The sequence below is a fragment of the Camelus ferus genome, chromosome 15 (genome assembly GCF_009834535.1).
Source record: "Camelus ferus isolate YT-003-E chromosome 15, BCGSAC_Cfer_1.0, whole genome shotgun sequence".
NCBI classification, from domain to species: domain Eukaryota; kingdom Metazoa; phylum Chordata; class Mammalia; order Artiodactyla; family Camelidae; genus Camelus; species Camelus ferus.
Window position 1 is genome coordinate 31,508,696 of NC_045710.1, and position 27,676 is coordinate 31,536,371.

The following is a 27,676-nucleotide window of genomic DNA, read 5'->3' on the forward strand; positions in this document are numbered from 1 at the left end:
GTAAAATTCAGAGAGCAGGTTTTACTTTTGTTTCCCCTTCTACAAGATTATACTTTTTAATATTTAGCAAGTAGCTGAAGATGACCACTATTTTTGTTAAAACATGCCAGCAAATCAAATTCACTCCTCTTGAAGATTTAGTTCCACAATTTTTCACCCTTGGTGGTAAGGAGTAGATAAGGACGTGACTAACACTGATGACCAGAACTTGAATACAGTTTGTGGTGCTTCCTATATTTAGATCGTCCCCCCCTTCCCCCCCCCCCCCCAGTTTAAAGCAGAGTTACTAATTAAGGATTAGCCAGTGATCAATTATGATTTATGTAGAGGTACTATTATTAAACAGAACTTGGAAGAACTAAGAGTCCTTGTCCTCATGGTCTTATCGTTCAAATTAAACAAATAGACATTTAAGTGTGGAAATAGAGGAAATAGAACCAAAAAGGATATGATGGTAGATATTATTATCCTCTGCTTCTCTTCAGTGTTTACTATCAAAGAGAACTAATATTTGTTAGTTTTAAATTTTAGAACCAATACTTATTACAACTAGTATTTATTCCTTACTTAGTGAGAGAATATCCCAGTTGCATCTTGGGATAATGGAGGATAGAGAAATTACCTGTAGGTGCATCATTCTTGTTTTGTGAAGAATCTTTTGAGAAAAGAAGTTCCCTTTAGTTCTGTAGATGCAGTAAGTAGACTCCATTGTCCTGATACTTAATACTAATGGTTATTAATATATTTATAATGTTAACAATAGCAACTTTTATCAATGACTCTAAGGCCTTACTTTGCAAAGCTCTTTGCTGGGGAGGAAGCTGACCAACCTTTACAAGAGGAGCCTGTTACCACTGGTAGGTAGTTTGTATATGCTATTCAATTCAATTAAAAATTTAATCAGACTTTATTTAAATTTAATTAAAATAAATTTAAATGTTTCATGTATTTTACTTAATCTTCACAACAACCCTATGAAGTACGTGTAACAAATGAAAAAGAAAGCTGAGATCCATGCAAAGAGGCTGAATGGATTATCCAGGACCATGAAGCTTAGAATCTGCTGATCTGGGATTCAAACCCACGTCTATTTGGCCCAAGACTTTCCCATCTCACTATGCTGAGTGAAGATGAGTTCCATGAAACTGTAATTCCACCAGCAGGAAGAGCAGAGAGCACTGAGCTTTGCCACTAAAGCAATAGGCAATGAGCAAGTCACACAGTCTTTCTGCATCTTAGTTTCCTCACCTGTAAATAGGAGGGATTAGATTATCAATGGTTGCCCCAAGCCAGGACTTGAATCAAAGTCTGCACTTGTCCCTCACAAAATTAGAAAAATAAGGACGATGTAGTTTCTCGTAAGGCTACAATTAATTCTACTTAAAGAATTATCCTTTGACCTAAGATTATATTCTTCCTACATGTTTTGGTGTTACAATATCCTTCATAATAAGATGGAAGAGATTTTTTCCTTCCAGTTTTATTAAAATGTAATTGATGTAGAGCACTGTATAAGTTTAATGTATACAGCATAGTGATTTGACTTACATATGTCATGAAATGATTACCACAATTAAGTTTAGTGAATATCCATGGATACAACATTAAAGAAAGAGAAAAAATTTTTTTTCCTTATGATGAGAATGCTTATGATTTAGTCTCTTAACAACTTTCATATATAACATACAGCAATGTTAAATGTAATATTGTACATTACATCCCTAGTACTTACTTATCTTATAACTGGAAGTTGGTACCTTTGGCCTTTCTTCACCCAATTCCCCCTCTGCCTACATCCTGCCTCTGATAACCACAAATTTCATCTCTTTTTCTATGGTTTGTTTGTTGTTTTTAAAATATAATTCACCTACAACACTATGTTCGTTCCTGGTATACAACATAGTGATTCAGTATTTCTGTATATTGCAAAGTGACCATAGTGGTAAGTCGTGTGTGTGTGTCTACCACATCTTCTTTATCCATTCATCTATTAATGGGCACTGGTATTGCTTCCATAGCTTGACTATTGTAAATAATGAACATAGGGGTGCATGTATCTTTCTAAATTAGTGTCTTCAATTTTTTTCAGATAAATGCTCAGGAGTGAAAATGCTAGATCATTTGGTAGTTCTATTTTTAATTTCTTGGGGAATGTCTATGCTGTTTTCCATTATGGCTGTACCAATTTACATTCCCACCAGTAGTGCATGAGGGTTCCTTTTTCTCCACATCCTCTCCAACACTTGTTACTGTCTTTTTGATAATAGCCATTCTGACATATGAGAGGTGACATCTCATTGTGGTTTTGATTTGCATTTCCCTGATGATTAGTGATGTTGAGCATCCTTTTGATGTGCCTGTTGGTCATCTGTATGTCTTCTTTGGAAAAATGTCTATTCGGGTCCTCTTCCCATTTTTCAGTCAGGTTGTTTATTTTTTTGATGTCAAGTTGTATGAGTTCTTGGTATATTTTAAAATTAACCTCTTGTTGGATATATTGTTTGCACATATCTTCTCCCATTCAGTAGATGACAGCCTTTTTAAAATTGTTGATTTCCTTCTATATGCAAAATCGTTTTAGTTTGATGTAGTCCCATTTGGTTATTTTTGCTTTTGTTTCCCTTGTCTGAGGAGACAACCAGAAATATTGCTAAGATTGATGTCAAAGAGCTTAGTGCCTATGTTTTCTCCTAGAATTTTTATGTTTTAGGTATTACATTTAAGTCTTTAATCTATTTTGAGTTGATTTTTGTATATGGTATGAGAATGCAATCCAGTTTGATTCTTTTGTATGTCGCTGTCCAGTTTCCCAACACCGTTTATTGAAGAGCCTGTCTTTCCCTGATTGTATATTCTTGCCTCCTTTGTCATAGATTAATTGACCATATAAAAGTGGGTTCATTTCTGGGCTCTCTATTCTGTTCCATTGATGTATGTATCTGTTTTTGTGCAAATACTGTACTGTTTTGATTACTGTAGCTAGTGTTGGCCCACTGATGGGCAAGCCAGGTGCCAGGTCGGCTGGCTGCAGGGTCAGGGATCCTGGAGCTAGTGTCAGCCTGCTGGTGGGTGGAGCTGGTTCCCGACAGTGCTGGCTGTGGGATCCAGGGTGACCTGGAGCTGGTGTCAGCCTGCTGGTGGGTAAACCTGGGACCCAGGAAATCCCAGGGTGGTGCTGGCTTGCTTGTGGGTAGGCCAGGCCTTGACATGGCTGGCTGTGGGGCTCTCTGGTCCCAGGGTTGGTGTTGGCCCGCTGGTGGTTGAGACTGGTCCCAGGCTAATACTGGCCCACCAGTGAGTGGGGCCAGGTCCTGGTCCCTCTGGTGGGTAAGGCAGGTCTCAGGGAAACGATGGGTTCAGGGGGCTCTTGGCTAGTGGTGGGTATGGCCATGTCCCCACTCAGCTATCTGCCTGACCTGGAGTGTCCCGTACTGGGGCCAACTGACTGGTGGGCAGGACCAGGTCCCAGCACTCGTCAGCTAGAGGGAGGATTCCAAAATGGCAACTGCCAGCACCAGTGTCCTTGTGGTGGGATGAGATCCCAGAAATGGTTGCTGCCAGCATCTTTGTCCCCAGGGTGAGTCCCATTTGTCTCCTGCCTCTCCAGGAGGCTCTCCAAGATCCACAGATGGGTCTGACCCAGGCTCATTTCAAATTTCTGCTTCTTCCCTGAGTCCTCAAGCATGTGAGGTTTTGTGTGTGCCCTTTAAGAGTGGAAACTCTACTTTCCACAGTCCTCTGTGAAAGTAAGCCCTGCTGGCTCCAAAGCCAAACACTCTGGGGGCTCGTCTTCCAGGTGCAGGACCCCCAGGCTGGGGAGCCTAACGTGGGCTCAGACCCCTCGCTCCTTGGGAAGAACCTCTACAATTGTAATTATCCTCCCGTTTGTGGGTCGCCTACCCTGGGTTACGGGTCTTTATTGTACCATGTCTCCACCCCTCCTACCCGTCTCTTTCTTTCTCTGAATCTTTAGCTGTGGAAGATCTTTTCTGCTAGTCTTCAGGTGATTCTCATCCATAGTTGCTCTATAAATAGTTGTAATTTTGTTGTGCTCAGGGTCTTCCTATTCCGCCATCTTGGCCTGAATCCTAGATTATTTTTAATATCCTTATTGAGCAAGATAAAATGTTGGTACCGTATTTTTGTTTCCAATTTTTTCTTTTTTGATTTTCCTTGCCTATAAAATCCCAAAATTTGAGTATCATTTTTCTAACTACACACAAACTAGCAGGTAGAATATTTGCTGTTTAGGCCATAGATTTTTTTTTTAAGTAAAAAAAATCTTTTCAGTTTGAACAACTCCAGTCTGTAGATAAAGCTTGGTCTAGAAAGAAAGCTAAAACTTCAGAAAAAACAAAGACAGTATTATTCAGTCACAGAGAACCTTTAAAGAGATTAGGGGCGTGTTGTTCAAATCCTCTCAATCAAACAAATTTGAATGAACTTCCCACAAACAAAATTTGGGGAATTATGCCTATTAATACAGATTTCCAGCTTCTCTGAGAAGTAGCTGTGTCAGTCTTGGTTCTTCCTTGTTGCTGGAGCTGAGTGGCTCTTGACCCTTTAGGGAGGGAGGGAGGGAAGGAGCCTCCTGGTTTGCTACCATCCACCATCCCCACCACTTTCTGTCGCGTCTCACCTTGCCTGCTTCACTCACTTATGTGCACCATCGCAGCCTCGTGCAAGTGTGGTCCAGGTACCACGGCACCGGCATCACCAAGGAGGTGTTTAGAAATGCAGACTCTCAGGCTTCACCCAAAATTCTCTGAATCAGAATCTGCATTTTAACAAGATGTCCAGGAGATTCATATGCAGATTAAAGTTTGAGAAGCCTTTCCCGAAATGTTCTGCAAAGTCCTTTCCCCAACAAGATTCTGAGTGTTGACCATGGGCCAAGCCCTGGACTGCTCACTTTAATAATAGGTACAAGTCTCAGTTGTTTAGGGTGGGGAAACCAAATAAAGTCGTATATTCAAATAAACGCCATTCTAAGGATGTACATAAAAATGAATAACACAAGAGTTCTGGGAAGGCTAGATCAGTGTCCACTGGAGCGATGGTGGTGGTGAGGGAAAGGCAGACCTGTAAGAGAGACAGGAACAAATGTCCCAAACAAGGTCTTCCTGGCCTACAACGAGAGGACGGTGAGCACCACTGGTTGACTGGAGCGGAGGTCCAGATTTGGAGATACTAAGAGAGAAGTAAGATTAGAAGTGTAGTATGGGCATAGCTTACAGCTTAGACATTCAGGCTGAGAGGTTTAGAGTTTGTTCTCTATAGTGAGACGCCATTGACAGCTTTCCAGTTGGAATAGGAGTGTTTTGAGAATACTAATGATCTGAGTATAGGAGGGCTTCATTTAAAAAAAAATTGTATACAATGTTGAAAGGTAACTTTCCATTTACAGTTATTACAGAATATTGGCTGTATTCCCCATGTTGTACGATACATCATTAAGCCTATCTTATGCCCAATAGTTCGTACCTCCCACTTCCCCCACCCCTATGTTGCCCCTCCTCCCCACTGGTGACCACGAGTTTGTTCTCTATGTCTGTGAGTCTGCTGCTGCTGCTTTTTTTTAAAATTGAAGTACAGTCAATTACAATGTGTCTGCTTCTTTTTTGTTATATTCAGTGGTTTGGGGTTTTTTTAGATTTAAGTGGGCTTCATTTTAAAGAGACACATTCACAATTGTTTTATGTATGCCTCGACGTGGGTAAAGCAATTTCCCAAAAGTAGGTCATGTTTTGTGTTTTTTCTACCTATATTGGCACTTGTTCCTCTGATATATGTTCTCAGAGACCCCTACCCAGTGCCCAAATCATGCTGAACATTTCCTAGCTTTAGTCAGGCCTTGTCCAGAGAGTGTCAATTAAAGGTCAGGGAATCTTAAAGCTCCCCCAGGAGTACTGGGTCTGGCCTGGGAATTGAAGAATTCACTTAACATCCAAGAACCACATTTCTGCAGCTGTAGATAGCAGAGAACGATGTTTGTGTCCCAGTGAAGTTCTAATACTCAGTGTTCTCAGATGACTGTAGCATTTTAAAAGTAGCATGTGACTCATGCTCTCTGAATTTGCATCAAGACTATTTGTGACAGTACAGTGTCTATCAATGCTAATAATTACAAGTTTTAAAGAACAGCTCAGTGTGTCTGAATTTGACATATTTGTCACAGGGTAGGTAACTTGGCATTTAGCTGTTGGGTGATCTTTTTCAATAGAACTTTGTCAAAGACCAAATATGTGTTACTCTTTCTCTTGTGATTCTGGACTGTTTTGGAGAACAAAGTCTTAAAGCAGTAAAGAATGGAAACACCCCAAGGTTAAAACCCTTTATAAATCAGCCCATTACACTGTGTATTCAATTACATTGTTGGCCAGTGAGGACCTAATTAGGCTTTTTTGTTTGTGTGTGCATTGTTTTATTTTGTAACGTGTGGAGGACTGGCCACCAGGAAGGCATAGTGATGAAGTATTACTATTAAGTGGCTCTGGGTCGACAATGGCCACAGAAAACCCCAAGCTGTGATTATCACAAACTTGAGTCTGAGATACACAGTTGCCTCTCATCAAGCTGAAGCACCCAGCTCAGGGCTGCACCCCGTGTTGTAAGTGCCTGTTGAAAATACAAATCAAAACATTGTTACAATTCGACAACAAAAAATCAAATGACCTGATTTTAAAAATGGGCAAAGGACTTGAATAGACATTTCTCCAAAGATGATATACAAAAAGCCAAAAAGCACAAGAAAGATGCCCAGCATCACTCATCATCAGGGAAATGCAAATCAAAACCACAGTGAGATACCACCTCACGCCCATCAGGATGGCCACTTTCAAGACAAAAACAAAAACAAAAACAAAAACAAAAACAAAAACAAAAAACAGAAAATAATGAGTGTTGGCAACTATGTGGAAAAATTGTAACCCTTGTGCACTGTTGGTGGGAATGTAAAATGGTACAACTACTATGGAAAACAGTATGGTATTTCCTCAAAAAAATTAAAAACAGAACTGCTGTATGACCCAACAATCCCACCTCTGGGTATATAGCCACAAGAATTAAAAGCAGGATTTTGAAGACATATTTGCACAACCAATCCATAGCATCATCATTCACAATAGCCAAAAGATGGGAGCAACCCAAATGTCTGAGGGATGAATGGATAAACAAATGTGGTATTTACATACAATGGAATACTATTCAGTCTTAAAAAGGAAGGAAATCCTATCACATGCTACAACATGGGTGAACCCTGAGGACATTATGCTAAATGATGTCACAAAAAGTCAAAGACTGTGTGGTTCCACTTATATGAGGTATCAAGGTAGTCAAATTCAAGGAAACTCAAAGTAGAATGGTGATTACCAGTAGCTGGGGATAGGGAGAAAAACGAGAAGTTTGTTTAATGGGTATAGAGTTTCATATTTGCAAGATGAAAAAGTTCTAGGGATCAGTTTCACAACAATGTGAATATACTTAACAGAGAATTTTGAACTTAAAAATGGTTAAGATGATATATCTTTTGTGTTTTTTAAACCACAATTTAAAAAAGCGTTAAGGTGCATGATAGATTAATTGCATTAAAAGCCCAATTAATGGATTCCCTGTATGTCGTTTGCCCTATAGCTTCCCAGTCCCTTCACACATGGACTCTGGGCTTGGTACATAAAGTGCAGTCAAAAAGATGCTATGTGACTTCTGAGGCTAGGTCACAAAAGGGATACAGTCTGCCTTGCTTTCTCTCTTCATCTGAGACATCCACCTTGGGGACCAAGCCAGAATGCTATGAGGAAGCCCAAAGTAGCCAATGCGGAGAGGCTGCATGGAGAGATCCTTGCGGAGAGAACCGAGACCTGCTAGCTGACTGCCAGCATCAGCTTCACTAAAAAGATACACAGATGGTAAATAAGCACTGAAAAGGTACTCAGCATCATTAGTCAAAAGGGATGTACAAATTAAAATCACAATGAAATAACCACTGTAGTAAGTACTGGCAGGGATGTGAAAGAACTAGGACCTCCTACATTGCTGACGGTAATGTAGAATGGTCCAGCCGCTTTCTGAAATAGTTTGGCAGTTTCTTACAAAGTTAAACATACACAATGTACACTTGCCATGTGACCCAGCCACCCATTCCTAGATGTTTACCCAAAAGAAAAGAAAACTCTATCCTTACAAAGACTTGTACATGATTATTCACAGCAGTTTATTTTGTAACAGTAAAAAACGGGAAAATACCCAAGTGTTTGGTTATCAACAGTGGTATATTCATACAATGGAATACTACTCCCTAATAAAGAGGAATTAACTAAACAACAAGATGCTACTCTACTCCAATTAGTTTGACTTATATCCAAAACAGTGACTACTCTATTGGCAAGGATGTGGAGCAACAGGAACTCTCACCCACTGCTGGTGGGCATGTCAAATGGCACAGCCACTTTGGAAGACTGTCTGGCAGTTTCCTGCAAAGCAAAATAAGAGTCTTACCACCCAATCCAGCAATTTTACTCCTTGGTATTTACCAAAAGGAGTTGAACATTTAGGTCTACACAAAAACCTGCACATGGTTTATAGTAGTCTTATTCATAATTGCCAAAACTTTGCCAAAACTATGGAAGCAACTATGATGTCCTTCAATAGGTAAATGGATAAACAAACTGTGGTACATCCAGACAATAGAATATTATTTTGCACTAAAAAATGATCTGTTAAGCCACAAAAAGACATAAAAGAAACTTAAATGCATATTAATAAGTGAAAGAAGCCAGTCTGAGAAGGCTCATACTATATTATTCCAACTATATGACATCCTAAAAAAGGCAGAACTATAGAGACAGTAAAAAGATCAGAGTTCAGAGGGAGGGAGGGTTGAATATGTGAAGCACAGAGTATTTTCAAGAAAGTGAAATTATTCCATATGATACGATAATAGTGGATACATAACATTATGCATTTGCCAAAACCCTCAGAACTATACAAGGCAAAGAATGAACCTTAATGTAAACTATGGACTTTAATTAATAATGTATCAATATTGATTCCTCAATTGTACATCAAATGTACCACACTGATGCAAGATGCTAATAAATTGTGGAAATAGGGTACTTTCTGTAGTTTCTGCTCAATTTTTCTGTAAAACTACAACTTTCTCTTTAAAAAAGCTTATTAGGTAATAAGAATGAAATATTACATGCAAGATGGATAAATGTCAAAATAATTGTGCTGAGCAAAAGAAATCAGACAAAAATTACATATTGTATGTATGATTCTATTTGTATAAAATTCCAGAAAATGCAAACTAATGTATAGTGAATAAGGCAGAGATGAGTGGTTGCCTGGGGACAGGAGTGGGGGTGGGGAGATGAGGGTGAAGTGTAGGGAAGGGTAGGAGGGAAAGAGTACAGAGGGGCAGGAGGACACTTTTGCAGGTGATAGACATGTTCATTATTTTGATGTGATGGTTTCATGGGTATATACACATTAAAACTTATCAAATTGTATATTTTGAGTGCAGTTTATTGTATGTCATCTATTCCTTAATAAATCTGTTTTTTAAAGGCCAAAGCCAGAAAGTAACCAGACCATTTATTAATTTTCATGATGCTAAAGTTGTTCATAGGACAGTTTGGCTGACCTGGACTAGACTCCACTGATCCCGGCTGGGCTCGCTCAAGCATCCGTGGTCAATTGGCTGGCTGCCTGGGGACTGCCTAATCTAGAGGACCCTGGATGGGAAGTTTCCATACTCCTTCCCACATCTCCCACATTCTGCAGCAGGCCAGCCTGGGCATCATCTCATGGTGATGGCAGTGGTCTAGAAGAGGGGAACTTTTTAAAGCTGCTTTTTTGTCAAGTTTCTTATTGTCCCCTTGGCCAAAGCAAGCCGTGTGTGCAAGTCCAGACTCAGTGTGGTAAGGGACGAAGGAATGATGTGGCAAAAGGCCATTATTTACAGGGATACAAGGATGCCATTAAATTGAGCTATTAATGCATTTAATCCATCATGTACTTTAATAATCTTTTAATTTGTATTTCTTTAATTCCACCAGGAATGTACCTTTGTTCAGTGACTTTTACATGATGTTACTCTCTTATATATCATTTGCAATCCCTTTTAATCTCTTATTGAATGTAGTTTTTGATTTTATGTGTTTGCATTGATTATAGAAATTGTAAAGTTTTGTTGTGACATTTGTCACATTTTCATGTTCTCGTAAATGTCTCTTTTGCTGTTTTGTTATTTGGTTATAAAAACATTTAAAAATAGTTCAACTTCCAGTAAAACATGTTTAAATATTTTCTTTTGACTTCAATGGTTATGTAAGTTGAACTTTCCTCTCTAGCTGGGCTACATCTATTTTTCTGTTTCCTTCTAATTAGAACTGTTTTCAGAAACATTGTACTCTGAGCTATACTTAAAAATTTAACCCCAGAACCAAATTAATTTTGCAGCTGAGGTTATAAAGTCTGACAGAATATTTGGTCTAAGATCAAGCACAGAGCAAGTGGTGGAGGAAGGCTTGAATCTTACTTTCTCTGACTTAAAATTTCACTCATGAAACTGTATCAAGGTAAGAACATTTGGCTCAGAGACAAAAATCTACATTTTTGTGCAGAATGTACTTTTTCTCTTTTTTTCTCCCCCTCCTGCTCCCCGTCTTCCTCCTCCTCCTCCTTTTTTCTTCAGCATAGGGTTAGATCTATCTGTCTTTAAATAACTCTTCTTTTATTCATTTAATAATGTACCAGGTACTGAGCTAGCTGCTGGGAACTTAAAGATGACAATGCAGCAGCTTCTATGCTCTGGTCACAGAGGCTGTGAACAGGTAAATGCAATATGGAAAATCCTTCTATTTAAAATGTTTACTAATCTGACATGTTACGTGGTGCAAGTTACTTTGATGGGTTTGCTGCTGAGTGGAAGTTTTTGTGACTGGATGGCTTTAAAATTCGTTTAATTAATTTTAATATATACATTTTAAAATATATATAATATAAAAATACTTTTTTTCCCCATTGATTACCGCATTTTGTATGTTTGTTTGTTTAACTGCAAGACGTTTCTGGGTCCTGTGATATCCCCCATTGTTGTATTACCTGTTTTCTAGATACTTCATTCTTCTTTGCTTATTACTATGGATGAGTACTAACTCACTTGGGATTTGAATTTACTGAGGGAGTTTATCTTCATTTCATTATCGCTGATTCTTTGTTCTGATTATCTGAGTTATTTCTTAAAGCTTCCTCGGTGTCCTTGTTCCTTATTCATGTTTGCAAGTTAACAGGTAGTGTGCTTGGCTCTCTGCAATCAGCATTTCCTTCTGTCTCCTTGAAAGTAACACTGATACCTTTGTACTTGCTTGCAATTTTTAACTTTGTGGCTATCTTCTCCTGTTTATGGTCAATTTACTCTTCCCTCCAGCGCTTCATACTCGTTTATTGAATCTATGTTTTCTTTCAGCTTTTGGGAGTTTGCTTTTTTCTCTTCCGTTGATTTCTGAGTATGGGATGTTTACGAGTTCTGGGGTGGCTGATGCTAGGAGGAGTCACCTTACACCGAAATCTCCCGCCTGACTGGAAGTTCTAGGTAGATTCCAAGCTCAGGGTTCCCTAACTTAATTTTTTCCAATGGAACAGTAATACATATTTATTATAGAAAAATTAGAAAAATCCAGAAAAGTTTAAAGAGCAAAATGAGTATCACTCATAATCTTAGAACCCAGAGATAAACACTCTAAACATATTTTCTAATAGGACTTTCCAAACATAGATAAATTTTTTTTTTACATAATTGGGATAGCTACTTTATATCCTGCATTTTCCCCACTCAACACATTAACGTGGATTTCTTCCATGTCATTAGAAGTCTTTAATACTATACTCAATGACTAATATTCTATAATATTGATATATAATCATTTACTTAGCTAGTCTTGTGTCATTGAACATTTTGGCTATCTCCAGTATTTGCTATTATAAATAATACCATAATTAATAAGCCTTATTATTCATAAATTTTTGTCCCTGGATTATTTCCTTAAGGTAGAGTTTTAGAAGTGGAACTGCTGAGTTAAAGGATATAAACATTTTCTCCTCTCTCTTTATTATGAAAGTCATACATGCTGAGGACAAATAACTCAGAGTAAAGTGAAAAGTAAAAGTCCAAAGATTATCATCCTCATCTCTTATTCTCAGTCTCCAGGCAACAAGTAGCTGAAATTTAACATGCATGCACAAATGCATATGCCATTTTTCTGATATTATACATACTCTCCTTATCAGCCTAGATAAACTCACTCTTTATAGGAGTTACTTGGTATTCCATTGTCTGAATATGCTGTGATTTATTTAAATGATTCTGTATAGATTGTTTCCAATTTTGTCGCTGTGTACATCTGTTATTGAGTCCAAGCTTGTACTGCTCACCTCAGGACAGACCAATAAATCGAGAGGTGAGTTGTTGTGGCAAGAAATAGTGACTTTATTCAGAAAGCCAGCAGACCAAGAAGGTGGTGAATTGGTGTCCCAAAGAACCACCTTGCCCAGGTTTGGCTGCTAGCTTCTTTTACAGAACAAAGGCAGGGGGTTGGGGGTGATGTGAGGAAGTAAAGTAAAAAATGTGATCTGGTTGCAGCCAGACTCTGGAGGAGATGTATTAATTTCTTCTTTCCTGCAGCTGTTCATAGGTGGGCCTGGTCAGGATGTTTTCAGTGAGCTAAAGAAAGGTATTTTAGCTTAAGGCTCAGGCATGGGAGGCAGGGTTCCCAGAGATGGCCATTATATATACTTTAAGTTATAGGCAACATCCCTTTAGTGATTAACTTGTAGCAAGTGCAATAGAATACAAAGGTTAAAATAAAAGAAACAGATCCAACATGGAGTCAGATTTGTTCTTTCCTATAATACATTCTTGAACATATATCTTCTTCATTGCATCATCAAGATAAATTTTTAGCAGTGTAATTTCTGAGTCAAAGGTTATGAAATTTATAATTTTAATATATACTCCCAAACTGTTCTACACAAAAGTTGCACTAATTTATATTCCTACCACAAATGTATAAGAGTGCCAGTTCCCTATATATTTTTTGATGCTGGGTATTTTCAAGATTTCTCATTTTTGCCATAATAGTTTAAAAATAGTATATCCTTTAAATTTTTGTTTCTATTTAATTTTGAGTGAAATTTATATTTTATGTTTATTAACCACTTGTATTTCTTTCCTGTCAACTGTTTATATCTTTTGTCTATTTTTCTATTTGTTGGTGTTAATTTGTATAATCAATTTCTATATCATGGAATTTAGCTTGTCATATGTGTTACAAATACTTTCTTCTGGTTTGCCACTTGCCTTTTATCTTTGTGGACTGTTCTGTTTGTTTCTAATTTTTGGAATAAAATTTATCCATCTTTTCCTTCATGTGGTCAAGGTTTTGTATTTTGTATTATATTTAAAAAGACTTTCCAACTCTTAAGATTATTTTTTAAATACACAGATTTCTGTCTAACACTTTTACAGTTTTATTTTTTACTTTTAAATGTGATCCACATGGAACTTATTTTGATGTAAAGAATAAGGTAACCTATATAGCTTTATTTTCTTTTCCAAATAGCTAGCCAATTGTCCAACATTACTTACTAAATAATCTTTCTTTTCCCCACGAATTTCCTCGCTTTTCATATTCTAAATTTCCTTCTGTATAGGGGTCTACTTTTGATGACTCCAGTCTGTTTAATTGATCTTTTGACCTGTCCCTCTTTAGTATCAACTCTTCATTTTTCTGGAGTTATTTTAAAATCTGGTAGAGCTAGCATCATTTATTACTCTGAAAATGTTAAAACTCATGCTACACATTGCCAAATTACTTTCCAGAATTATGATGTCAACACTGGATCCTTCCCCGTACTATTATCTTTTAGAAGCTCTTTGCCAGTGTGATTGAAAATGCTTACCTATTTCTCGAATATTAGTGAGTTGATTTCTGTGAAATGTCTGTTTACATTCCTTTTTCCAAGTTGCTATGGGTATTTATATTTTTTTAATTGGTATCATGAAATTTCATATATGTGTACATGTCTAACAACATATACGCAACTTTAATGTTAAAATGTTTGGCATACTTATTACCAATTTCCCAATTTGCCATATGCTCTTCAATTAGTATGCCTTGTGATAAAACAAATTAGAAAATTTTATTCAATCAATTCAATCTTCTTTTGTTTTAAAGATTGCTTTTATTGTTAAAAAAAAAAAAATCCTCCCGCCAGAGACCAGACAATTATTCCAGATTATTTTTTAAAAGATTCTAGTGTGTATATTCTTGAAGTGCAGTCTTATTGTTGTTATTGTTATTTTAAATAAAATGTGGGGAAGTGGAGGGGGGTGGGTAGACCTCTGGGGTAGAGCTCATGTTTAGCATGCACGAGGTCCTAGGTTCAATCCCCAGTGCCTCTACTAAAAAAAAAAAAAAAAAAAGTGGAGAAGTCAAATGGAGCATTTCTGTCATAAAAGTGTATTGCTATGATGTAGAGTTTTCTTTGCATTTTTATGATTGAACACTTAAAATTAAATGATTTATAATGAAAAGTTATTCATTTTTATAAATATTTTAAAATATTTTAAAAGTATAGGTATTTCTGCATATATTTTTTTCTTCCCCAAATAGTAACTGCTTTTCAAAAATTAGCTTCTGTTGTGAAAATTCTCATTATATGTTTGAGAGATAGAGCAATTTCAAGACATAAAAGTTAAATTCTTCAGATTTTTAAAAAACATACAATCTGCATAATTAATAATGATGAGCAGCACCACTTGTTGGATGCATTCAACGAGCTAGGTATTGGGACTTAACTCGTTTTTTAAAATAATTTGGCCAAAAACTAATAACTCATTCCTCTGTACCAATTATTTTATTCTACTGCTTCCATGTCACTCTACAAAATAACTAATATTAGGAAATCATATAATTTTCCTTGTGTAAAAGAAAAAAAATCTTGTTATTTGGTCAGATAAGTCATAGGGCTCTTTATTATTTGTACCGCTGATTGAATGGAAACCATGAATCATCACATTATTTTAGGACTTGCATGGTCTTCTAGGAAAGCACACCTAACTTTAATGCAGTTTCCTCAGGGTCGCGAATTTGTCTTTTATACTTGTTAATGATTAAACAGCTCTTTAGTGCTTGTATTCAGAATTGATCACCTATAATAAAACACTTGAACTTGCTAGAACAGAGAATCCTTCCCCATTCTGACATCCCTGCTTCAGAGACTGCTTCTAAGAATGGACGGCCATTTTCTTTTCTGAAGATAGGAAATAAGACTGAAGGCACCTGGGGTCAAACTGAGTGTACAAATGGATATTTATAGAGTTGGCCTGAACTGAGATAAAATAAAATTAGCTTCAGTAACAAAGGTGTTGTTGTTCCCTGTCTCCAGATCCTCTTCCTCTAGGATTTGTAGGAACAGAAGAGACCTTCAAAACAAAAAATAAAGAAATGCCTGTTTCCCCTTGCAAAATTCACTGTTTCTTTTTCTCATACCTAGCTAAAAAGAAAAAAACTTTAAGCTATTTTTTATTATTGTAAAATATAGATAACACTTACCAATTTAACCATTTATAAGTGTACAATTCAATGGCGTTAAGTACATTTCCATTGGTGTGCAACCACCTCCTGAACTTTTTCATCATCCCAAATGAAAACCTTGTACTTGTTAAAGAGAACTCCCCATTACCCACCTCCTTCCAGCCCCTGGTGACCACCCTTCTACTCTCTGTCTCTCTGACTTTGTCTAGGTACCTCATAAAAGTGGAATCAATTTCTACCCTTTTGAGTCTGGCTTCTTTCACTTCACATAATGTTTTCAAGGTTCATCCTTGTGTAGCACAGTCAGAATTTCTTTCCTTTGAAATGTGTAAATCACATTTTGTTTGTCCATTCATCCATTGATGGACACTTGGCTTGTTTCCACCTTTTAACTGTTACAAAGAATGCTGCTGTGAACGCTGGGGTGTACCCAACCAAGTAACATCTGAAACTGCAGTGGAGCCCTGTCTCCCCTTCCCGTCTCCCCTCCTCTGTGCCCCTGTACCAGTCTAGATTGGAATCCCTCAGTGTTGTGGCTGTAGCTGCCATCAGCCTCACAAGTGTAAAGAGAATTTTTTTTAAACCCCCTTTACCTTTACCCTTCCTTCCTTGGCTGGACTTTGTCCAGCCCAGGTTTATTCATAAACCACACAAAGCTCATTAATAGGACCAAGCACTTCAGCAAGTTACCTTCTCACCTTTGTTGCTGCAGGAAGGCACTCCGAGGGGTAAGATTGTGAGACATGGCTGAGGAGAAAAGCACCAGTGTCTCCATTGGAATGAGTATGAAGGGAGGCCGGACAAACAACGGGTTTGTCCAAAATGAAGACACCTTGGAGAGGAACTCGGATCCAGGCAGCCCGGAGCACAGCCCGCAGCACGACACCGTGGACGTCCTCGGCCCCGCGGGGCCCGACCTGAAGGACGTCCGGCCCTACGCCGGGATGCCCAAGGAGGTGCTGTTCCTGTTCTCAGGCCAGGCCCACTACCGGGTGCCCCGGGAGGTCCTCTTTTGGCTCACCGTGGCCTCTGTGCTTGTGCTCATCGGGGCCACCATAGCCATCATTGCCATCTCTCCAAAGTGTCTGGACTGGTGGCAGGCGGGACCTATGTACCAGATCTACCCAAGGTCTTTCAAGGACAGCGACAAGGATGGGAACGGAGATCTAAAAGGTGAGTGCCCCGGAGGGTTTAGGGCGGGGTCGGAATGAGGCTGGTTTACGGCTCTTTTCCTTGAGAGCTAATTACGCCTAGGTTGTGTGGTAAGGACATTCCATCCTGTATGACTGGTCACACTAAGTTTTCTTTGTTTATGATACTTAAAAAAGCCACTCAGCAGAATCCAGCAATTCTTCCCGTATGATGGTGTTGTTTCCTGGAGCCCTTTGAGCTCCAAAAGAGCTGTTTATTTTATTGCCCACTGCAAACCTATGCTTACTTGGTCATCAATTCCAACTTCTTGTATGAGCAGGTTCCTTCCTGAAATGTGTTCAGCTTCCCTGCGCTTTAGAGTTGATTATCTCAGAGTGACTGTTTAGAATTCCTTTCCCAGTATGAGCAGTGGCTAGTTTGGCAATCTGGCTGAGGGTTTCTTATTAACGAACGAAGTGTTAATAATATTTTAGGAAAAGATTAAGTGATATATTTAAAGGGTATGGGCTGAGTCTTTAAATCTTAAATCCTGAGAAATGAAGGAAAGAAAAAACAGGCAAAGCAGTGGATTGGTCAAAAGTTGGATTAAGGATTATTTAAAATAATATCCATATTAATATAAAAAAGAAGGAAAAATGACTCTTTAAAATTATGCTAACAAGACAGGCTGGGACCTGGGACCTTCTACCAGTGTGCTTGCACTTATACACCTGACAAACGTCTCCTTGAGCAACAGAATACAAAGAAACTATAAGGGACTAAACAGAACTGCAGGCATGCACAGTTGAGCAAATTATGAACACTAAGATACAAAAAGGCCAAAACCCAACTGTCACATCTGAGTGCTGGCAGCAAAAGGGCACTGCGCATGATCCCTGCTCTCAGCACCACCGAGGCAGTAGGCAGACCACCTAAGCCACCCCTCTGGCCCAGCCCGTTGACCCACCCCTACCCTCACCCCATTTGAAGAACCAGCTCGCCCCGACTCAGGGAGCAAGCAAGGGCACCTGTTACTTGTTTTCATTCCCTCATGCAGCAGGAAGAGCCCCAAAGCCTTGCTGAATTCCCCCTCTGGCCTCTTATTAATTTCTACTGATTAAGGAGTCCAAGGACCACAATCAGTTAATACTACTAATTTCCTAATGTGTTATGTATGGAATGTCATAATAATTTATTGCTCAACCAAGAAACAAACCATACACTGGAACTGCCCCAGGCTAATTGGTTGATATGGTTATCCTAGTTAAGGGCAACAATAAGGAACAAATAAACTAATAAGGTAATTTCTGATAATGATATTTGGTTTGAAGGAGACAAAACAGAATGATTTAATAGAGTGGAGGAAGTTGGAATGGGCTGAATTGAACTGGAAAATGTTACAGATGCATTCTAGCAGTCTCCAGTTTTCCTTCATAACAAACTAAAGACTTTTCTCGGTCATACTCATATCATTTTTCTCCCTTTTAAAAATCATCCTGCATCTTAACTAATTGAAATATTATCTGTCCTTCAAGGTGCAGTTCAAACCCACTTCCTTCATTAATCATTCGCTCCCCCACAAAGCGGTGCAGTGATGCTTTGGACTGTGTTTGTTGTACCTCTGATACTACCTTGAAACGTATCTGAGTCACTTCTTTCCAACTCCCCCATCCCGGGCATGGCCCAAGCACCTGCTGCCTCTTACAGAGTAAGCGCTTAGCAAAAGTGATATTTTGATGGAATAGAGCCCAAACCCTAAACCCAAAGATGCACTCCTCACTTGCTTGCCCTCCCACTGTAATCTTCTAGATAGACCCCAAATTCTCACACACAGGGCAGCTTCTAATCACCTCTCACATTTGTCATTTCTAATAATTTCTCCTTGAGGGACTGGACTGGCTGCTTCCTTTAATCCATAGGTGTTCTTCCTTGAGGATGAAGGGATTTTGTTATTTTTTTTTAGTAGACTTTATTTTTTTAGAGCAGTTTCAGGTTTACAGCAGAATTGAGCAGAGAATACAGAGTTGAAGGGATTTTGTTACTATTTGAAGAAACTGTTCCAGGGTTCAGTCTGGTTTTGGCAGTTGCCTTTTGTCCCCTGGAGTGTGGGCTGGGATCCCATGCTTATTTCGTGTCTGTTCAGCCTCTTTGTTTTTACCATCCTGTTCCTCTGTGCCTAGTTTTGATTTAAGGTATTGTTGCTCTGACTTAAATCACAATTCTTTTGTTGCCTGTTAACACACACCCTAAGTGAGAGAACTGAGGTATGTTTATGATGAGGACAAAAACAAGCAGCCTGTTATAGGGGAAGAGACCCAAGGCCAGGAGTCAGGGGACTTTGTGCTTTGGTCTCAGTGACCTCTGACAGGCTCTGATTGTAGGAAACCAATGAGGGTCCCACGGAAAGTTACTGGAGACTGAGTACTAGATTTACCTGTGAATCTGCGTTTAGGACTCTGAGCTAGAAGCATAAACCCCAGACTATCTGCTAATTATCCTCCAAGGTCCCAAGTACAGAGAGGTTCATTCCTGTATCTCTTCTCAGCCAAATCTAGAATTTTCTTCTGTATAAATTCTTGGCTTCAGCACTGTCCAAAGGAAACAGAATGTGAACCACATATGTAATTGTAAATTCTCCTGAAGCCACATGAAGAAAAAGTAAAAGAGAAACAAGTAAAATTCACTTTAATAATCTAGTTTGTTTAATCCAGCATATTCACTGTATCATTTCAACATATAAATAGAACTTTTTATTATTCTGTTTATGTGTTAATATTTTATTATTTTATATTTTATCATTATTTATTATTAAATTTTATATTTTTATATAAATATGAATGAGCTATTTTACAGTCTTTCTTTTCGTACTGGGTCTCCTAAAGTCCGGTGTGCGTTTTACATTTACAGTGCTTCTCATTTCAGATTAGTTGCACTGCAAGTGCTCAGTAGCCACATGTGGCACTGGCTACACACTGGACACTGCAGCTTAGACCATGTGACCATCAGGGGCCATATACTATTATTTGTACATTGGCACTTAGCCCAGCATCTGGCCTGGATTGGATGTTCAAAAACCATGTGTAGAATAAATTAACAATACTGTAGTGTTGGTTTTAAATATAAGATATGAACAAGCCACAGAGAAATTTTTTTAATGTTATACATCTATATTAAAAGTCAAAGACTATTGCTAGAAGACTAACTTGCTGTTGTTTTGTAGAACTAGACTTTGCTGTTTGAATGTCACCCCAATTCAACAAAATTCCAAATATTTCTGTCTCAGTATAAATGCTTTGATCTTAGGCATATTCCTTTTACTTTTAATCCTTCAGCTAAAAAACCCCAAACTTAATTTTTTAATTTCTCATGGCCTTGATTATTTCTTTAAGGTATTCAAGATAAACTAGACTACATTGCAACTTTAAATGTAAAAACTGTTTGGATTACTTCATTTTATAAATCATCCCTTAAAGATTTCCGACATGCTATTGAAGACTTCCGAGAAATCGATCCCATTTTTGGAACAATGGAAGATTTTGAGAATCTGGTTGCAGCCATACATGATAAAGGTAAATTGAATGGAAGGTGGGTGGGATGGGTTGAGAAAAATATTTCTTGTATAGCTCAGTGGTAGAGTGCATGCTTAGCATGCACAAAGTCCTGGGTTCAATCCCCAGTGCCTCCATTAAAAAAAAAATTAATAAGCAAACCTAATTACCTACACCCCTAAAAAAAGCATTTCTCCAAATGCTTACCTTAAAGCATTTTTTCTTTAACTGTCATGTATTAGTCTAATATAATTTTTTCCTAACATTTGAAATATTTTCACTCATTAGGTTTAAAATTAATAATAGATTTCATACCAAACCACACCAGTGATAAACATGCTTGGTTTCAATGGAGTCGGACCCGGACAGGGAAATATACTGATTATTATATCTGGCATGACTGTACCCACAAAAATGGCACCACCACACCACCCAACAACTGGGTAAGTACCAACGTGCCTGGTTTACAAAGGGAAAAAGGGCAGATCTTCAGTGATTAAACCGCTTATTTATAAAGCCTTTTTAAAGGAAATAATTGATGGGTATACGTTTATGGGAAGGGGAACAAGTTTCCCAAGGAAATAGAAATGAAGTCCCAAGTCTCCTAATCATGTGTATTTTTCATTTCATTGTAGAGCTGCTGTGTTCTAGCAAACGAGCCCCATGCTCTCTATTGGCCTCTCCTCCTGTTACTCCCTACACTGTCCAGCTTCCACATCCTATTAGTTCAGTAACTGTCTAGCTACCCGCCAGACTCCTTTGCCACTCTGACTTTTTGACTCCCCTCTGCAGCAAAGCACTAGCCGTGAATGAGCCCAACCATCCGTTTTCTCTTTGCCTGAACCTTGGTGTCAGAGCCCTGGCCTGAACTGAGCCATTCAGTCTTTTTGGGACTTTTACTAAATCCAACTAATCTACATGCCCTCCTTTCTCTTCAAACATCCTACCTGCCTTCTCCCCATCTTATCATTCTCAGCAACAAACTCTACTTCAAAGAGAGAACGGAAGCCATCAGACCTGCCTGCCCCCTCTTCCCCTGCTTTTCCTTCTCACTTCTTTGGCAGTAAAGACTGTGTCTTGCCTGTCTGGGGTTACCAGATATACAAGTAAAAATCCAGGAAGCCCCCCCAAAATCTGAATTTTGGACAAACCATGCATACTTTTTTAGTGTAAAATATTGCATGGGACATACTAATACTAAAAAAAGTATTCATTGTTTATCTGAAACTGAGATTTAATTGGATGTCTTGTATTTTATTTGGCAATTCTACACCTGTCCCAGGTCAGTCCTTACACCCATTCTGGGTCATCTCTCCCCACCCCAGTGCTGCCTTCTCTCTTTTTGACCTCCATAAACATTTAACGAGGCTGACTCCCGGGCATCAAATTTAGATGACCCAAGGGCACTCAGATGACATATCAAAGCTGATTGTGTGATCTCCCCTCAACCTCCCAGATCCCAGGTTCCGTGAGTAGCACTAATATTCAGCCTGGTGAACACGTCATCTGCAAGTCCTGGCAGTTTTACCTTGCTAATTTTTCTTTTCCTCAGTCCACCACTTTTTAAAATGATAATGACATTAGCAAACATTTGCTTAAGGCTTATATGCAAGGCTCTGTGCTAAGTGTTTTGTATTCATTAATTCATTTAATCCACCCTACAATCCTATGAGTTAGGCTTTAATTCCTGTTTGGCAGATGAGCAGATGGAGGCAGAGAAATGTTAAGCGCCACAGCTAATACATGAAAGGGCTGAGGGCTGGATCTAGTTAGTCTAGCTGCACAGTCTGCCTTAAAAATAATTTTTTTTTAATTGAAGTATAGCCAGTTTACAGTGTTGTGTCAGTTTCTGGTGTACAGCATAATGTTTCAGCTGTACATATACATATATGTATTTATTTTCATTTTCTTTTTCATTATAGTTAACTACAAGATATTGAATACAGTTCCCTGTGCTATACGGTAGACACTTGTTGTTTATCTATTTTATATATAGTAGTTAGCATCTGTGAATCTCAAACTCTCAATTATCCCTTTCTACCCCTTTTCCCCCCTGGTAACTAAGTTTGTTTTCTATGTCTGTGAATCTGCTTCTGCTTTGTAAATAAGTTCATTTGTGTCTTTTTTTTTTTTTTTTTAGATTCCACATGTAAGTGATATCAAATGGTATTTTTCTTTCTCTTTCTGGCTTACTTCACTTAGAATGACGATCTCTAGGTCCATCCATGTTGCTGCAAATGGCATTTTATTCTTTTTTATGGCCGAGTAATATTCCATTGTATAAATATAGCACAACTTCTTTATCCAGTCGTCTGTTGATGGATGTTTAGGTTGCTTCCTAATGTCTTGGTAATTGTATATAGAGCTGCTGTGAACATTTGGGTGCATGTATCTTTTCCAATTAGAGTTCCCTCCAGATATATGCCCAGCAGTGGGATTGCTGGATCACATGGTAAGTCTTTTTTAAATTTTTTAAGGACTCTCCATACTGTTTTCCATAACAGCTGCACCAAACTGCATTCCCACCAATGGTGTAGGAGGGTTCCCTTTTCTCCACACCCGCTGCAGCATTTATCGTTTGTGGACTTTTAGATGATGGCCATTCTGTACTTCAGACTATATCATCTTGTGCCCATAGGCTGTAACAGCTGCATCTTTTGGTATTCAGTTCTTTCATCCTTCCATCATTTCTCCACTGTAGCCAGGATTGTGGGGTTTTTTTTGGTGATAGTTGATACTTATAAAAATACACATAACATATGATAGGTGTAGAAACCCCTATACAGCCATACAATGGAATACTACTCAGCAATAAAAAGGATTGGACTGTTGATGACAAGTAACAAAATGGATGAATCTCAAAATATCTACAGAGTGAAAGAAGCTGGTAAAGAGTATATACTATATAATTCTACTTACATAAAATTCTAGAAGATTCAACAAACTCATCTCTAGTGACAGGAAGCAAATTACTTGTTGTCTGGGGATAGGAGGGAGTTGGGGAGAAGAGTGGGATTATGGATTATGGATGGATATGTTCACTGGATAATGGTGAGAAGTTCATGTGAGTAATATGCCAAAACTGATCAAAGCTTACACTTGAAATATGTGCAGTTAAATATGTGTATTCAATTATACCTGAATAAAAACTGTATAAAAATACATGTGCTATATATCTAAGCTAGGGAAAATAATAATATAGTGAAAATTAGTGAACCCATCCCCAAATTAAGAACTTGAACGTCACCCACAGTGCTGAATGCACCCGAGGGCTCCTCCCTGTCCATCCCCACGCCTCCTCTTAGAGGTAACCAAGATCTTAAATTTTGGGGTTTTCCAAGTCCTTTTTGTTTTGCCTTACTACATATGATATGTATTTTTTTAACAAATTTATTATTTAGTTTCTTCAGTTTTGACTTTATGAGAAGTGTCATGCTACATGTAGTCTTCTATAACTAGTTTTTTTCCCTTAGTGTTTTAATGTTTACTCACATAATTTCTGGTAGCTGTGGTTCACACATTTTCACCGTTGTATAATTAATAGTCGTTGTGTGACTCTCTCATGATTTAATTATCTACTCTTCCACTGATGGTCAGTTGGAATGTTTCCAGTTTTTACTGTTACTAACAATAGTAAGTAAACATTGTGACATTCTCATTAATCTCTTTCTCCTGGGGCACAGGTACAAAAGCTTCTTTAAAGCAAATGGCTAGGAGTGAAATTGCTGGTTGCAGGATACTGCATGCTCAGTGCTACCAGATAATGCCAAACTGATGATCAAAGCGGTTGTACCTGTTTATATCTCCTCCAGCAGGATTAAAAAAATACATACTCTCACAACAAGGACCTACTGTATAATAGCAAAGGAAACTTAAGTATCTTGTAATAACTTATAATGGAAAAGACTCTGAAAAAGAATATATACATGTATATGTATAACTGAACCCCTCTGCTGAAACTAATACAAATTGTAAATCAACTATACTTCCATAAGAATAAATTTTAAAAAGAATTATTTAAAGATGAAAAAATGAAATAAAGATGAAAAAAATAATTTTACTAACCATAAAATAGAACAGCTTAAAGTTTAGCTTTCTATTACAAATTAATTTGCGAGTAAATTCAGCCTCAATCTCTAAAAACAAAAAAATAATAATCTCATTAATTGCTGGTACTGCCATACTTTGTAATTTTTACCAGGGAAACATAACTTGATATCACACTGAGGTATTAATTTTACATATATCTAAATGCTACTGATTATTTATCTAATTAGTAATTATTAATGTGGAATTTATTTAATTACTAATGATGTGGAACATCATTTCATACATTTATTCATTTGAGCTTGCATTTTTGTGCAACACCTGCTTATGGTTTCTTTCCCCAATTTTTTGTTGAATATTTTTGTCCCTTTGAAATAGATTTGAGGAGGTTTCTTTCTTTCTTTCTTTCTTTCTTTTTTTTTGTATTCTGTATACTGATCTTTTCTTGGCTATATATACTGTAAAAATCTTATCCTGGTGTATATCCAGGTGGGCCATGAGGTGAGGTGGCGAGGGCATGTTTCCTTGAAAGACAGAGTCTACTTCTTAGCTTGGGCTGGTTGTTCCAGTGTGGCAAGGTCTTCCAATAAAAAGATAATATTTATGCAAAATCCCTCAATGTTTGAATGTTGTCCAGATGTTCTCTTTAGCATGAAATGGACAAATGTCCCAAGACAGAGAACTCTCACATTTAAGGACCCTCAGAGGAGACTGAGAAGTGCAGTGAGGGCCAATCATGGAGCCAAGGACGTGAGCATCTCTATGAGGAGGAAAGCTTAGCAAAGGCTGCTGGGTACCAGTGCTCAAAGTTGTTAGGTTTCTTTTTTCTCCGAGGACTAGTAGAGTTTTAAATTGAATGATCCTAACACTTTTCTGAGGATACAGTTTACTCACTCTACCTGGATTCAAGCTCCAAGACAATGGAATGTGTCTTTCTCCTAAACTGACCATCATTTGCTTTTCTTCACAAACAGGAGTCCAGAGCCTGGACAGAAAGTTCAAGACAATGTATTAGAAATGTCTACTCCTTAAGTTGACCTTGTCCTGCGTTTGAGAGCACTGGTTTGATTTTGTGGTTGTTATGAACAGCTCCTGCGTACAGACACATCACAGCCTCATTTGTGGGGCATTATTAGGCCAGCAGGTGGCATTTTAGGGAATTAATTTACCTACTGCTTTTGTTACAAGGAAGATTCTGGGACTTTGTGCAGTCACTCAGTCTGCATGGGGCCAGGGATGGCAGCGATCATTTCTTTGTGGGTGATGTTGTCATAGGAACTATGCTAAGTAACGAGTGTGCTATTTTCTGTTTGCAAGTTAAGTGTATATGGAAACTCCAGTTGGCACTTTGATGGAGTACGAAACCAATGCTATTTTCACCAGTTTACAAAAGAGCAACCTGATTTAAATTTCCGTAATCCTGATGTTCAAGAAGAAATAAAAGTGAGTATAGCCATCCACACAAACTTCTCCATTACACAGGTGCTTAAGTGGTTATTCGATACGCTTTATGTTGAACAGTAATTGTGCAGGCAAAACCAGGCAGTGTAACTAAATTCTGGGATTAGGGTGCCTGATGCCAATAGAGACTCTGAGGCATGTCGGTGGCCCACTCCTTCCTCTAACCCCAAAGAATTGAAATGGGATGGAGAGGGAAACACCTGTTACCTTAGCTCTGAGTTGCCCCTCTGCCTGTGATGAGCTGGTGCGGTGAGGTGGGCCAGACCGGGACTCTGGGATCCAGCTCCCGTGACTGGACCCAGCCCCACCATCGGCTGCAGGGGACTTCTAGGTGAGTTACTGGGCTTTTCTGTGTCTTGGATCCCTCATCTATGAAACATAATCGATGGCAGGCTTTGTCTCAGAGGACTTTTGGGAATATGAGGTGAGATAACTCATGCACAACACTTCTGTGTTCACTCAGTAAGTATTAACTTACTGTCTGCGCCGCGCAGGGTCCCATTCTCAGCACTGGGAATGCGGCCGTGAGTGAAAGGCGCCCTCCCCACAAGGAATTCCCAGCATACCGAGGGGAAGGCAGACAACGAGCAGCTGAATATATAACACATCAGGTGCTGATGAAGGTTTAGGGTAAAGAGCTTTGGAGTGCCAGGGAGAAGTTGGTTCACAGACACTATGATGAGGTCCTGTTTGCACAAAAACCTGATGTTTGAAGGGGAGCCCTGTGAACATCTGGGGGAAGAGAATTTCAGACAGAGAAGAGCAAATGCACAGTTCTCTTGGGGGTGGGGGGACTGAGCTCTTCGTGCTTCAGAAATGACCTGGAGGCCAGTGCACTGGGCCGCCAGATACAGCAAATAAAATTACAGGACACTCAGTTAAATTTTAATTTCCAATGAACAATGGATAGTGTAATATTTGAGACCTGCTTCTACTTAAAAATTATTCATTGCTTACCTGAAATTAAAACTTAACTGGTCATCCTGTGTTTTACCTGGCAACCCTACCAGTGCACTGCAGTGGAATGAGGGAGAGTTAGGGAGCTGGGGTGCAGAAAGGAGGCTGGGGCCTTGAAGCCTATAAGGCCTTGACTGCTTTGTAAGGGAGACATGCAGAGCCACAGAAGATTCCTCTGTGGTTCATACAAAGTAGATTTCCCGCAGTGACCCAGGTGAGGTGACCTGTGTGGTAGCAGTGCCAACAATAACCTGACACCTAATTCACAATACACATCAGCCATATTACTGCTATCATTACTGCTACTGCTGTGGCCATAATGGGCGAGACTTTAGGTTACTGGGGTGGCATGCTGCGGTGGCGGGGAGGAGATCAAAACAGAACACATCAGACAGATGCGGGTCCCTTTCTAAAGCTCACCATGTCAGCCGGAGGAAGAGGACGCAGGCAGCCACGTTGGAGTCATAACGGCACCTGCTTCCCTTACTTTGTTCTCATTTTGTTTTTAATAAGTTTTATTGCATTATAATTTACATACTCTAAAATTCACCCCTTTCAAGTGTATAATTCAATGGTTTTAGTATATTCACAAGCATCACTACTAATTTCTGAACACTTTCATCACCCCCAAAAGAAACCCCATATCCATTAGAAGTCACTCCCGTGGTCCGATTACTTCCTCCCTGAGCCCTGGCAGCCACTGACCTGCTTTCTGCCTCTCTGGATTTGCCTGTTCTGAACGTTTCATATAAATGGAACCACACAGAATCTATATGACTGTGATATATATCTATAGTTATAATCTGTATTTAAATATTTGAGAAACTGTTTTCCAAAGCAGCTGGCCCATTTTACGTTTTTACTAGCAATGTGTGAAGGTTCCGGTTTCTCTGCATCCTCACCCACCAACACTCGTTACTATCTGTATTTTCG

General features: G+C 38.7%; 1 protein-coding gene across 6 annotated transcripts in view; it reads left to right on the forward strand.

Annotated features, from left to right (window-relative positions):
* The first annotated feature begins 10,435 nt into the window (after positions 1 to 10,435).
* The window catches only part of SLC3A1 (solute carrier family 3 member 1), a 43,575-nt gene continuing 26,334 nt past the window's right edge, over positions 10,436 to 27,676 (forward strand). For 2 of the 6 annotated variants that reach the window (XR_004326294.1, XR_004326295.1), the window contains exons 1-5: positions 10,436 to 10,580; positions 16,312 to 16,772; positions 20,120 to 20,299; positions 20,567 to 20,721; positions 25,643 to 25,768. Coding sequence is in view for 4 of the 6 variants with exons in the window: in XM_032497428.1 (XP_032353319.1) it covers positions 16,343 to 16,772; positions 20,120 to 20,299; positions 20,567 to 20,721; positions 25,643 to 25,768 (891 nt within the window). In the remaining 2 variants the exon portion in view is untranslated. Of the gene's footprint in view, positions 10,581 to 10,810; positions 10,836 to 16,311; positions 16,773 to 20,119; positions 20,300 to 20,566; positions 20,722 to 25,642; positions 25,769 to 27,676 lie in introns of those variants that run through there. The other 4 variants (XM_032497428.1, XM_006186795.3, XM_014560971.2 and 1 more) reach the window with 4 other exon arrangements.